Source organism: Hyperoodon ampullatus (assembly GCF_949752795.1).
Source record: "Hyperoodon ampullatus genome assembly, chromosome: 18".
Lineage (NCBI taxonomy): Eukaryota > Metazoa > Chordata > Mammalia > Artiodactyla > Ziphiidae > Hyperoodon > Hyperoodon ampullatus.
Window position 1 is genome coordinate 54,050,055 of NC_136931.1, and position 14,324 is coordinate 54,064,378.

The 14,324-nt window shown below is 50.3% G+C and overlaps 1 protein-coding gene across 1 annotated transcript; it reads left to right on the forward strand.

The window, feature by feature from the left end:
- Nucleotides 1-661: 661 nt before the first annotated feature.
- On the forward strand, nucleotides 662-6,414 carry FKRP (fukutin related protein; the record flags this gene model as incomplete). The annotated part of the gene is made up of 2 exons (XM_079723544.1): nucleotides 662-771; nucleotides 4,910-6,414. The coding sequence occupies exon 2, from the start codon at nucleotides 4,927-4,929 to the stop codon at nucleotides 6,412-6,414; it is 1,488 nt and encodes a 495-aa protein (XP_079579670.1). The 5' UTR covers nucleotides 662-771; nucleotides 4,910-4,926.
- Between the last annotated feature and the right edge of the window lie 7,910 nt (nucleotides 6,415-14,324).

A 14,324-nucleotide genomic window follows, 5' to 3' on the forward strand; every position in this document is an offset into this window, starting at 1 on the left:
GGGAACCCAAGTCCCTGGTGGTCCTTATACCCCTACCCTCATTGGTTACTATGGCGACCTCACCTAGCACTCAGGTAGAAAGGACCCCAGCCCCAAGGACACTGCTGAGGGAAACATCTCTTTCCCAACCCCTCCGCCCAGCCACCCAGTTGGCATTACCATGGTAACCATCCATCTCCCCCTTTCCCATCAGTGGGAGGTCTGTGGACCAAACCAACCAGGTGTTTTTATTTAGACGAGATGCTCTGCTGAGGAGTAGTTGCTATGGTTACAAGGCCTGGACCATCCCCAGGGAGGTAAGAAACAAGCAAAGCCAAGTCCTGGTTACTATGGTAATGGGGGCAGTCCCCCTTCCAGTGACCCTAGGAACCAGGCCCACCAAGGTACAGGACATTTTAGGATTGTCTCTCAGGATGGAGTGTGTCTAGGAAAGGGGTTGTCATGGTAACACCTGTCACTTCTAGCCTTACCTTTCTGGACACATTTATGAAAGAAGGGATGGTTATAGGTTGCTATGACATCCTTCCCTTCACTCCTTCCCTTCACAGATGCTTCAGGTGGTCCCTGAGCTTATGAGATTTCAAGAGAAATGATTCCTTGACCTTCTCGTTGCCACTTTTGTAGGTAAAATGAAATTGTGCTCTGTTGCGTGAAATTGGCTGATTTGGGGTTTTCTGGTTTCTCCTTCCCTCAGCAGTGCAGCTGAGCTGGGCTGGAACCGCCCCCCTGGAGCTCCCTCAGCCTGCAACCTAGGAGGTAAGAAGCCCCTCAGTGTCACCTGCACTCACGTGGGAACTGCCCTTGTCCCCAAAGGTTTTTCCGCACATCACTTATTTTCTCTATCCATCACATTCCCATTCTACAGATGCAGCAACTGAGGCTCAGGCCAGGTGAAGTCTAGCCTGAAGTGAATGTGGATCCACTTACCTTGTTTTGTGGGCAATGGAGAGACAAAGTCTCAGCTTAACTGTCCTCTCCTCCCCTGACCACCTTTTCTCTCTCATGCTCCCTGCTGGTTTCCTGCTCTATCTGTAAGTTGTTTGCAGGGATTTTGTCTGTCTTCCTATCTCTGGAGGGCCTGCCCAACCACTGCCTGGTTCACCCCGTGTCCCCAGAACACAGAGGGCACTCAATAAATATATGTTTGTTGAGTTAATGAGTTGAATTAATTAATTAATGTGCCATATTCAGCTTTGAAAGCACCTGTCAAGTGAGGGCAAGGGAAAGGGGTTATCTCACTGAAGATGGGTTGAAAGTTGGACTGTCTTTGTGGACCCAAAAGAGACAGCAGAGTTTATTGGCTAAAATCACAACACTGGAGCCAGCTTCCCGGTCAAATCCCAGGTCCACCACTTCCCAGCTGTGTGACCTTGGGCAAGTGACTTCACCTGTCTGTGCCTCAGTTTCCTCATCTTTACATGTGATCATAATGTGAAGATTAAACAAGTTAAGATCGGTAAAATGCTTAGAACAGGAACTGGCACATCAAGATCAGCTAGAATTGTTGATATTATTATGATCCTTCAAATTCACCATTTCATCCACTTTGCCCCAGTGAAGGAGTTTTGAGTCCTTACAGTTGGGGAAGCCAAGACTGACCTTGTCAGGGTACTAGATGATTCCTCTCTCTCTCTACTCTGGTTCCCTCACCTCCTCATCTGGCTGTCATACCTGCTGGTCTCTGAGAAACTGGCTTCTGTCCTCTGTCCTTTTGGGCACCTCCTGGCCCAGAGTCAGCCAGATAGCGTGTGGTGAGAACCAGGTTCCGGGGGCGGAGACCTGGGTTCTGCTCCCTTTGGCCTTCCTCTCTCTGTGCCGCAGGTTCCCCATCTGAATAACAGGAGTCAGTCATTCATTCCACACAAATTTATTGAGCACCTGCTGTGTGCCAGGTACTGAGCCGTGTTCTGGGTGTACAGCAGGGAACAAAACAGACAAAACAAGAGACAAGATAAGTAAAATCTACATGAGAACTACTAGGGGAGGAAAATAGCCCAGGGATGGGACATAGGAAGTATGTGGGTGATAGGGAGAGGCATTTTTAAGTAGGGTGGCCAAAGGAAGGGATCACTCTACAGGTGACATTTGAGCAAAGACCTGAAAGCCAGGGGAGAAGGCATGCAGCTGCTACCTGGGGGAGAGCATCCAGGCAGAGGGGACAGCCAGTGCCACAGCTGGGGTCTCCTGGGTGTATTTGGAGAATGGTGTTTGGTGGCCTACGTGGCTGCAGCTGAGCAGGCAAGTGGGAGAGGGTGGGGGATCACGTGGAGCCTTGTGGGTCCCAGCGAAGACTTTGGCTTTTCCTTTGAGTGAGTCTTGAGCCACAGAAGCCTTGGCAGACGCAGGACAGAATCTAACTGAAGATTGAACAGGATCTTTCTGGGCTCTGAGTGGGGCACAGACCATAGGAGACAAGGCCGAAGCAGGAGGAAGGTCTCTTTAGAATTGTTAGAAGATTCTGAAACCATCTAAAGGTCTCTTCTCTGTTTCTGTGTACCTGAGCGCTAAAATTCTAAGATTTTTAAGACCCTGAAGATTCTGTGGTCCCAACGGTTCCTCCCCCACCACCCAAGTAATGTGAGTTGCCCAAGCTCAGTGGTATTGTCTGTCCCTGTGTGTTATGTGTCCACGGCTGTTTCCCCAGGGCCTAGGACAGTGCATGGTATGTTGTAGGAGTTCCGCAACCTGGAAGGAAGGAAGGAAGGAGGGATTGATCGAAGGTCCAGAAGGCAGTTCCAAGGTTCTGAAGAATAACAAGTCGCTCTGGAAGTGCAACTCAGATTCTTAAGTGCCATCTGAGTTGGGTCAGAGAAGGGCAAGCAGGCCTGGGATGGGTGAAGAGGGATGAAAGGGCGTTTCTGGAGGGAGAGAGAGAGAGAGGAGACAGGGAGGCCAGGGCAGGGCCCCAGGTGCATGGCCACAGTGCAGAATTTGGCCCTGGGGACCTGAGTGGGCTTTACAGACACACAAAACCCCTGCCCCCAGTCATCATCTTTTCACCAAGTGCATTTTCAGTGCCCAGTCGTGTGGGAGGAACACAGTGGTGATTGAGACGGTCCTGGCTCTACCCTCCTGGGGCTCACAGTCTAGTGGGGCACACAGAGCCATCCCCAGACAGTGCCAAACCAGAACAGGCAGCCCAGGGGTTCCGGGAGCCCAGAGGGGACTTCTGACTCAGCCTGTGGTTCAGGGAGGGCTTCCTGGAGGAGGGGCCATCTGAGCTAAAGCCTGAGCACAAGTGAGTTCTCCAGGAGAAAACAGGCACAGGGAGAAGGGGTGTTCGAGAGGAGACTCTTCTAGGCAGGAGGAACAGGATACACAAAGGTTTAGAAATAAGATCTGTTTGAAGAAAAGTCCAAGATGGCTTAGGCACAGAGTTCGAGGATGCATGGCAGGAGATGGGGCTGGAATGGTGGCAGGCAAGGGCCGGGTCATACGAGGCCTGGTGGGACTTTGTAAGAAACTTAGACTTTCTCCCCAGGGCACTAGGGAGCCATGGCAGATTCTGAGCGAGAGAGGGAGAGGTCAGATTTGTGCTTTATGCAGACCCCTCTGGCTGCCACGAGGAGGGGACTTAGGAGACCGTGGGAGGCTGGGTGGGGATCTGGGTGAACCGGGGTTGAAGGGAGAGCTGTGGGAATGAGGAGGGGGGCGTCAGAAGTATTTAGGAGGTAGGAAGATTAGCGGGGTCTCTGACGTCCCCCTCTCCGGGAGGGGCAGAACCTATGAAGATCCTTCATGGGGAAACTTTAGTATCTGCTCAGAAGAGAGAGTTAATTATTCCTTCTGTGCTGGAGACCAGCCAAGTCTTCAAGTTGTGATGGGGACATAGAGACCGCGCCACCTGGGGGTTGCTTAGGAATGTGGCCCATGAATAGAGGTGGAGGTGCCCTATGGAGGGAGCACAGCCTCTTTGGATGCAGCCCACTCTACTTCCAAAAAAAAAAAAGATTTTTTAATTGTGATAAAATACACATAACAAAATTTGTCATCTTAACAGTTTTCAAGTGTATAGTTCAGTAGTGTTAAGTATATTCATATTATTGTGCAAACAATCTCCAGAACTTTTTCATCTTGCAAAACTGGAACTCTATACCCATTAAACAACAACTCTCCGTTTCTGCCTCCTCACAGCCCCTGGCAACCACCATCTACTTCCTGTTTCTATGAGTTTGACCCATTCCATTAAAAAAAATTAATTAGTGGCCAACATTACAAACTGGAATAATTCTATGATTTAAGAAAACATTTCTAGCTTTCCTTGAAAAAACTGAAAACATCTGGCTGACCATCAGGAAAGAAATGGCCAGATGGCAGAGGATTTGAGGAAGTGAGAAGGAGGCAGCAGGGGAGGGGCTTGGTGGCCAAGGCTCTGACCCCAGGGCCAGGGTGTGGCGGGGGGGTGGAGGGAAGAAGAGATCAGGGGTGAGAGCAGGGAATGAATGGGGTCTGGGCATTTATAACTGAACCCGAATCTGAATGAGAAGTTGGCAATGAATAAAAGGGTGGGACTGAACAAGGAAGAAGGGAAGGTGATTCATTGGTTAAAAACTTCCTCAGCATCTAATGTGTACCTGGCTCTGTGCTGAGTAGCCTTGGGTACCCAACAGTGACCAAGACAGGCTCAGGACCTGCCCTCACACAGACTGGGCCCTACTCACTAATGAATTAGAGTGGTAGGCTAGAGTCGGGGAACCCACGGGTCTGAAGGAGCCCAGAGGGGGTTGCATGACCCAGCCTGGGATCAGGGAGGGCTTCCTGGAGGAGGAAATGTCGGAAGTGAAACCAAATAAGGAAAAGGCTGGGAGAGGAAGACAAGGCTGAGGATGGGTTGGGGGGGTTTCTGACAACCAGCTCCAGTCTCCCCTTTCATCCCCGCTCCCCAGGATACCCGGGAAGCCCAGCTCAGGGCCTGACTTCAGCCCCATGCGGCTCACCCGCTGCCAGGCTGCTCTAGCAGCCGCCATCACCCTCAACCTCTTGGTCCTGTTCTATGTCTCGTGGCTGCAGCACCAGCCCAGGTACTCCCCGGCCAGGGGCTCCCGCCGTGGGTCTGCCTCCGGCCCCCGGGTCACCATCTTGGTGCGGGAGTTCGAGGCCTTTGACAACGCGGTGCCAGAGCTGGTGGACTCCTTCCTGCAGCAGGACCCAGCCCAGCCGGTGGTGGTGGCAGCCGACACGCTCCCCTACCCGCCTCTCGCCCTGCCCCGCATCCCCAGCGTTCGCCTGGCGCTGCTCCAGCCCGCCCTGGACCGGCCCGCTGCAGCCTCGCGCCCCGAGACCTACGTGGCCACCGAGTACGTGGCCCTGGTGCCCGACGGGGCGAGGGCCGAGGCACCGGGCCAGCTGAAGCGCATGGCCGAGGTGCTGCGAGCGGGAGGCGCACGCCTGGTGGCCGCTCCCGTTGCTTCGGCCAACCCTGCCCGGTGTCTGGCCCTGAACGTCAGCCTGCGGGAGTGGACGGCGCGCTACGGCCCGGCACCCTCCGCACCCCGCTGTGACGCCCTGGACGGGGACGCTGTGGTTCTCCTGCGCGCCCGCGACCTCTTCAACCTCTCGGCGCCCCTGGCCCGGCCCGTGGGCACCGGCCTCTTCCTGCAGACCGCCCTCCGCGGCTGGACGGTGCAGCTGCTAGACCTGCCCTTCGCCAGGGCGCGCCAGCCCCCGCTGACCACGGCCCACGCGCGCTGGAAGGCGGAGCGCGAGGGGCGGGCGCGGCGGGCGGCGCTGCTGCGGGCGCTGGGCATCCGCCTGGTGAGCTGGGAGGGCGGGCGGCTCGAGTGGTTCGGATGCAACAAGGAGACCCCGCGCTGCTTCGGGACAGTGGTGGGCGACACGCCGGCCTACCTGTACGAGGAGCGCTGGACACCCCCGTGCTGCCTGCGTGCGCTGCGCGAGACGGCCCGCTACGTGGTGGGCGTGCTGGAGGCGGCCGGCGTGCGCTACTGGCTGGAGGGCGGCTCGCTGCTCGGGGCGGCCCGCCACGGGGACATTATCCCGTGGGACTACGACGTGGACCTGGGCATCTACCTGGAGGACGTGGGCAACTGCGAGCAGCTGCGGGGTGCCGAGGCGGGCTCGGTGGTGGATGAGCGCGGCTTCGTGTGGGAGAAGGCTGTGGAGGGCGACTTCTTCCGCGTGCAGTACAGCGAGAGCAACCACCTGCACGTGGACCTGTGGCCCTTCTACCCTCGAAACGGGGTCATGACCAAGGACACGTGGCTGGACCACCGGCAGGATGTCGAGTTCCCCGAACACTTCCTGCAGCCTCTCGTGCCCCTGCCCTTCGCCGGCTTCGTGGCGCAGGCACCTAACAACTACCGCCGCTTCCTGGAGCTCAAGTTCGGCCCCGGGGTCATCGAGAACCCCGAATACCCCAACCCCGCACTCCTGAGTTTGGCAGGAAGCAGCTGAAGCTCCAGCACCTGATCTTGGAGTCAGGAGCACGTTCAGGCACAGGGCATTGTCCTTTGTCTTGGTGCTGCTGGCGTTTGGCGGGCGGGCCAGGGATGCCAAGCCACCCTGCTGGGCCCAGCACAGCCTGGGACATCAAAGGTGTGCCCTGCCCCAAATTCCCAGAACCGGGGCTCCAGGGCTGGGGCAGAGTTTTGGAAAGAGAGGGAGAAAGAGTGTAGGTTCTGGGGCCAGACCGCTGTGTCCCAATGTCTCTGCGCCTCGGTTTCCTCCGGGATGCAGTGTGTGCCCTCAGGGTCTAGCACACAAAGAGCCCCAGGACACTTGGCCGTTGGGGTTGCTTCCGCCACTAGAGGGCGCCCTTGTCCTACCTTGGGGCCAAGGCGAATGTAAGCCCGGGACCTCTGTTCCACGGCTTTCACGTCTCTTGAGCCTTTGGTCTTCCCTCTAGCCTCCTGTGCCTGGCGGGACAGGATGACTAAATCCCCTTCTTTCAGAAAACGACCTCCTTCCCTCCTGGGAGAGCGCTGTGAGGTGCATGCTGCTCTTAACCCCATCTTGCAGAGAAGCAAACAGGCTCTGAGGTGCGGCTGTGGTTCAGAACCGGGTTCTGGATCCCGGCCCCCTCCATTTAACTGTTACCTCATTATTTTAGCTCTCTGCACCTATTAGCCACTCGCAAGGCGGGGTAAACAATAGTCATAGCTCACATTTACTGAGCACTTACTGTGTATCAGGCATCGTTCTCAGTATTTCACTGACTTAGGGATAACTGACTTATCCCTCACCTTGACCCTCTGAGGTGAGAGCTGCTGTTATTTTGATTTCACAGATGAGGAAACAGGCCAGAATGGTAAAGCCACTTGTCCAAAGTCAGACAGCTTGGGAAGTGTCAGAGAGGGGACTTGAACCCAGGCTGTCCGTCTGTAGCCTGCATTGCCGTTGCCTGCTATGCCCCTCTCTGGTGATAGTACCCGAGAGGGGCTTTGGGAAGCCACACGGCGTAGCAGGTAAAGCGACAGCAGCCTTCCTCTCGTGATCGTGCACCTAAGAGGAAATACTGTTTGGGCATGTACCTCCAATAGGTATATTTATTTATAAATTATATTCAGGTACTACTAGCATTCTGTATATTAGTAATGAGGCTTAAATTATTCCATTTTAAAATTAAAAATAAATAGAGAGGGTTTTGATTACCAGCCTCATCCCAGTGACTTGTCCTGCACACCCCTTGGGTGTATGCACCTGGCTTTGAGACCACAGGCTCTGAAGTGGGAGAGGCCTGGGTTCAAATCCAAGTGCTTCAAATCCAATTCCCACTGTGAACTTGGGCCACCAGTGACTCTGACTCCCTTCACCTTGGCTTCGTACCTGGGAAACAGGGCTAATGGTGACCCTCGCCCCACAGGAGTACTGTGAGGCACTTGGGTGGTAAAGGGGTCGGGAGTCAGGGCTGGGTGTGGCTACTGGCTTGGCTACTTACTTTCTGTGTGACCTTAGGCAAGTCACTGCTTCACTGAATGGGTGGCGGGGATCGGTGATATTGCAGAAGCGTGAAGCCCTTGGAGGAGGGGGCTTCACAGACCAGCAAGAGAAGATAAATGCCAATTTGGCCCAGACTCCTGAGACTCAGACATCCGAGGCCTGACTTATAATGCAGCCTCTGTTTTTAACCACTGAACCTGCCAATGGCTCGCAGTCTGTTGGGTTCCCAGGGAGCATTCTGGAAACATATGGGGATGATTTGGGTTATTTCTGTGATCGGACCATGCTCTTGGCTCTTGGAAGGCATGGCCCAGGGATGGAGATGTCTTATAATATATGCAGGGCACCTCCACACAATGAAGCAGGGTCCCTTGTCACATACTATTTTAAAATGTCCCATTGGGCATTCATGAAGGACGGTGATGTTCAAAATATTTTGCAACTGGTATGGTAATATAAATACATAAATCATATCTGCATCACATCTTAAAATATTTTTTTAATTCTCAAAATAATCAATATTAGCTATCTATATATACATATTTCTTTAAGTTGTTGCCAAGAATACAAGTTGAAGCTCAAATCACTCTTAAATTATTGTAATGGTTTTGTTTCATTTAGAAATTGTTGGTGTGATTTCTTGATTGGCACAGCTGTATATACGTATATACATAAAATAACATGTTACATATGTACATATGTATATTTAAAATAACCTTGTCTTAGCTGTGGTTTGATAAGGGAACCGCATCAAATGCTTTTAGCAACTTCCCATTAAATTGAGAATCATTAGGACTTGAGATCTCAATAGATAAAGAATTTCTCTTAGCAGCAACTGCAGTGTTTTGGTGTTTTTCTCCTCTCTTTGCTGTTCCTGAACTAACAGCAATTACATCTGAAACTTTTCTAGCTCTTAAAATATTGTCTAATAGTTTTGTCTATTCAATATGTTTATTACCAACTAAGTAATGGGATGACAGAAAACCCATCACAACAACTAACGAACTAATTTATTGCAATAGGTATTATTGAATTTTATGCTTTCTCACTCACTCTTATACTGTTCACCAGCCAGAAGTATTTCAATACTTTAACAACCAGCCCATCCATACTAGTGCAAACTAACAAAATTTTAGCCTTACTTGGAAACACCTGGTTAAGAATGATTTGAGCCTAGAACCTAACTCTCCTTAGGCAAACACAAAGTCATTTTTGGATGGTTTTCATAGGTTCTGACTTTTCCAGGAAGTGCAACTACCACGTAAGATGAGGGAAGCTTGTATCGTGTTTTGTTCGAAACTTGGCCAAGGATTGTCAACAATATCAGAAAACCACGTTCCACCTGGTTCTTGGTAATTCAACACGTACACCGCATGTTTACAGCCGCGTTAGGAGCTGCCTCTGTTTCAGGTGTAAATGTCTCCCTCCTCGGGTTCTAGGAAGGTGGCCCCTCACATTTGCATATTGAAATGCATATTTTAAATTCCTATCCTTTTGTTTCTCCTTTTTCTTACAGTTGGGGCAATGGGATCATTTTGTGTGTGTGTGTGAAGTATTTGCTTTTATTTTATTTTTATTTATTTTTATTTTTTATGGAAATATAGTTGATTTACAATGTTGTGTTAATTACTGCTGTACAGCAAAGTGATTCAGTTATGTATATATACGTTCTTTTCTTTTAAATTCTTTTCCATTACGGTTTATCATAGGGTATTGAATCTAGTTCTCTGAGCTGTACAGTAGGACCTTGTTTATTGGAATCATTTTTAATATCATGTGCCCATGGGTTATATCATCTGTGAACTTCCATTCAGGAGAGCCAAGAGGACTTTCCCAGAGCTGACATTCAAGCCAGCACATGCACTGGTGTGGCCATGCCTGTGGTTTAAACATAGAAGCATTAAATTGTGGGTTATTAATCCATTGGTAAATGGTCACTGCCAAGAGTCCCCTACTATTACCCTTCTGGCTCTCCCTGGGGACCCCCTGGGTCTCCCCCTGACCCAGCAGCCCAGGGGTTAACACTAGGCACAATGGGAGGAAAGGGGGTCCCAGGGACTGTGGGATGAGCCAACGCATTTACCAAGTAACAAGTCTTCCGGGTGTCACCCCTGGACATTACAAAATATGTGCTCTGAAAAGTGAATGGCGCTCAAAGACGTGTTTACAAATGCACCTTTATGCACGTTAGCTCAAACTGGAAACTACCCAATGTCCGTGAACGCATGAGGCAAACTGTACATCCAGACAATGGAATACTCAGTGATTAAGATGGGTTGGGGGGGCCACGGTGGGGGGGAGGAATGAACCACTGATACATGTAAAAATATGACTAACCCTCAAAAGCATTACGCTGAGTCAAAGAAGCCAAAGCAAAAAGCCATATGCCATATGATTCCACTCATGTGAAATTCTAGAAGTGTCAAAACGAATCCTTAGGGACCAAAAGCAGATCAGTTGTGGCCTGGGCCTGGGAGGGGACGGAGGGAAAGACAACAAAGGAGCACGAGGAAGTTTGGGGGCGGGTAGGAATGCTGTGTGTTTTGATTGTGGTGGTGGTTTTTCAAGCGTATATGTGTCTGGCAAAACCCATCCCGTTGTCTGCTTTGAGGGATGCAATTTATTGTATGTAAATTATACCTCAATAAGGTTGACCCCCAAAAAGCAGATGGCAGAGAGGGGCCAAATGGCCTAGAAACATTGATCTGTCACTAGAAGACAAAGCTGAGTCATGACGCTGCCTGCCCGCCAGACTGTCACTCTGAGCTTGAACCCGGGCCCAAGCCCAATCCAAGGCCAGCCCGAGCCCTTCCTCCCATGCCAGGCTCCTTGGGAAAAAGCAAGAGGGGTGTCCCAGTAATAGGAGTGGGCGGGGCAGGGGAGATGGAGGCTAGGCTCCAGAGAGCGGCCCTCCAGGGCTTTTTCTTCTGCTCTTATGTAACCTTCATCAGCTGCCTTCGGGTGAGGCGTAACAGCCATTGTCACCAGATGGTGACACCTGGCAGTGCTTGCCCAAAGTCACATAGCTGGTAGGTAGCAGAAGCAGGATCTGCACCAGGGTAACAGCCTCTTGTAGCGAGGAGGCTCTGTAGCTGGAGCCCAATTCATTCCTTCTGCAAATATTGAGTACCTACTATGTGCCAGGACCTCTGCTGTGCTCTGGACACAGAGCTGTGAGCAGGACAAAGGTGGCTTCCTCCTGGAGTGCACATCCTAGTGGGGACAGGGTCTGGGAGTCACTTGAGGCCCTATCAATAGCAAGGAGGCTTGACATGGCTCCAGTCTTTCTATACGACCTAGATCAGCATTTTAGGCAAACTAATGGCATGTGCTCAGCAATTTTAAACAATGGAATAGAGTGCTTGCTTTGGCAGCACATACACTAAAATTGGAATGATACAGAGATTAGCTTGGCCCCTGCACAGGGATGACACGCAAATTCGTGGAGCGTTCCATATTTTTCTAAAATATGACACGAATGAACCTATCTACGAAGCACACTCACAAACACAGAGAACAGACTTGTGGTTACCAAGGGGGCAGGGGGTGCGGGAGAGATGGGTGGGAGTTTGGGATGAGCAGATGCAAACTGGTATATACAGAATGGATAAACAAGGTCCTACTGTATAGCATGGGGAACTATGTTCAATATCCTGTGATAAACCATAACAGAAAAGAATATGAAAAAGAATGTATATATATGTGTGTGTGTGTGTAACTGAATCACTCTGCTGTACATCAGAAATTAACACATTGTAAATCAACTAGACTTCAATTTTTGTTTGTTTGTTTGTTTTTTGTTTTTTTGCGGTACGCGGGCCTCTCACTGTTGTGGCCTCTCCCGTTGCGGAGCACAGGCTCCGGACGCGCAGGCTCAGCGGCCATGGCTCACGGGCCTAGCCGTTCCGCGGCATGTGGGATCTTCCCGGACCGGGGCACGAACCCATGTCCCCTGCATCGGCAGGCGGACTCTCAACCACTGCGCCACCAGGGAAGCCCCTAGACTTCAATTTTAAAAAATGGAATAGAAAAAATTTGGTAAGTGGGAATTCCCTGGCGGTCCAGTGGTTGGGACTCTGCGCTTTCACTGCCATGGCCCAGGTTCAATCCCTGGTCAAGGAACTAAGATCCTGCAAGCCGCACAGCGTGGCCAAAATAAAAAAAATTTTTTTTTAATTAAAAAAAATTTTTAGGGCTTCCCCGGTGGCGCAGTGGTTGAGAGTCCGCCTGCCGATGCGGGGGACGCGGGTTCGTGCCCCGGTCCAGGAGGATCCCGCGTGCCGCAGAGCGGCTGGGCCCGTGAGCCATGGCCACTGGGCCTGCGCGTCCGGAGCCTGTGCTCCACAACGGGAGAGGCCACGACAGTGAGAGGCCCGCATACCAAGAAAAAAAAAAAAAAAATTTTAAGAAAATTAAAAAATGGGTAAGTACTGTTTGGTGGAATATGGCCCAGTTGTATGTACATATATTTTCTACATAGATTGTACATGCAAAATATTACATATGTAGGTGTGTATCTCTTTAAATAGGCATCCCTCATCATCTAAATCTCATCCATTCTCCCAAAAGCATGAAATAGAAAATTGGGCAGTAAACAGCTATTTCAAGTGAGGAAAATAATGCACTCCTAGCTCCATCCAAAAACTCCAACTGATTTCCCCAAATATCATTTAACACTCCTATTAAACACTTCTGTAACAACCCACTAAGGTTTCTGGCATAATAGAAATCATTGAAAACAATTACTTAATTTATTCAACACTTAATGAACTCATTAGTGGCTATGTTTGTGTGCAATACACAATTTTGCACAGAATCAGATATGAATGATATTTCCCTGCCACACAGCAATGATCAGGAGAAGTAACTACATGAACCCAAAAAAGGTGCTAAAGCTGTAACATCTGTAATTGGTGGTGCCTCCAGGCACCTGGCAGAAGTCCACATAGGGACCTAGGAAGGGGGAGAGAATATCAGTCACGAGTAACATGCTTCAACAATGCACAAGACAGGATCCTGTTAGAACAGGTGAGTCTTGACTGGTGTCGTCCGTGTCCGGGACCCAAAGAGAACTGAAAACAGTTGCAGAACAGGTTTTTGATTCAAACAGCAAATTAGGGGTTTAAAACAAAACAAAAAAAGAGCAAGTCATTATTGGGACTATTAGGATAGTGGGAGTTATCAAGGGGTAACTGCATTCCTATGGAGGTGGTTATAGTCGGAAATGAATTGACCACAGGTGGTACAAAATTTTTAACTGGAAGCTAACATACCTAGGGTACATAATGCACACATCTTAAGTGTACTGGTTAGTTTATTTTTCCAAACGTTTACATCTGTGTAAGCATCAGTCATATCAAGATATAGGACAGGGCTTCCCTGGTGGTGCAGTGGCTGAGAGTCCGCCTGACGATGCAGGGGACATGGGTTCGTGCCCCGGTCCGGGAAGATCCCACATGCCGCGGAACGGCTAGGCCCGTGAGCCATGGCCGCTGAGCCTGCACGTCCGGAGCCTGTGCTCCGCAACGGGAGAGGCCACAACAGTGAGAAGCCAGCGTACCGCAAAACAAAACAAAACAAAACAAAATGTTATCTGTGAGATGCATCGTGTTGAGTGTATCAATACTTTTTGTGCCCAGCAGGCTTCCATCGAATGATGATTGTACCAGCTAATCCAATTGATTTGTTTCTAAATTTTGGCAATTACAGAGAGCACCTATAACATTTGTGTACCAGCTTTTGTGTGAATAGGAGCTTTCATTTCTCTTGGGCAAATACCCAGGAGCGGGACTCATGAGCCCCATGGTAAGTAGATATTTTAAAATACACTTTGATATTAAAGTGCCCAGGTTTTTTTTTGTTTGTTTGTTTTGTTTTGTTTTGTTTGCGGTACGCGGGCCTCTCACTGTTGCGGCCTCTCCCGTTGTGGAGCACAGGCTCCGGACGCGCAGGCTCAGCGGCCATGGCTCACGGGCCCAGCCGCTCCACGGCGTGTGGGATCTTCCCGGACCAGGGCACGAACCCGTGTCCCCTGCATCGGCAGGCGGACTCTCAACCACTGCGCCACCAGGGAAGCCCTAAAGTGCCCAGTTTTTATAAGCAACTGCCCAGTGATTTTCCAAAGTGACTGGACCATTTTGCATTCCCACCAGCAATGCATGGGCTCTGTCCAGTTCCACATTCTCATCAGCACTTGGTATTGCTTTTGTGTGTTGCCATGCCAATAAGTGTGTGTAGTGGTATCTCACTGTGGTTTCCAACAGTGTTGTGTGTGTATATATATATTTTTATTTTTTGGCTGCGTGTTTTTTGATGAACAGATATTTTATTTCAATGAAGTCCAATTTATCATTTTGTTGTTGTTGTTTGTTGTTTTCTGTGTGGCTAGCACTTTTAGTCAAATTCTTGAAAACATCTGATTAGAT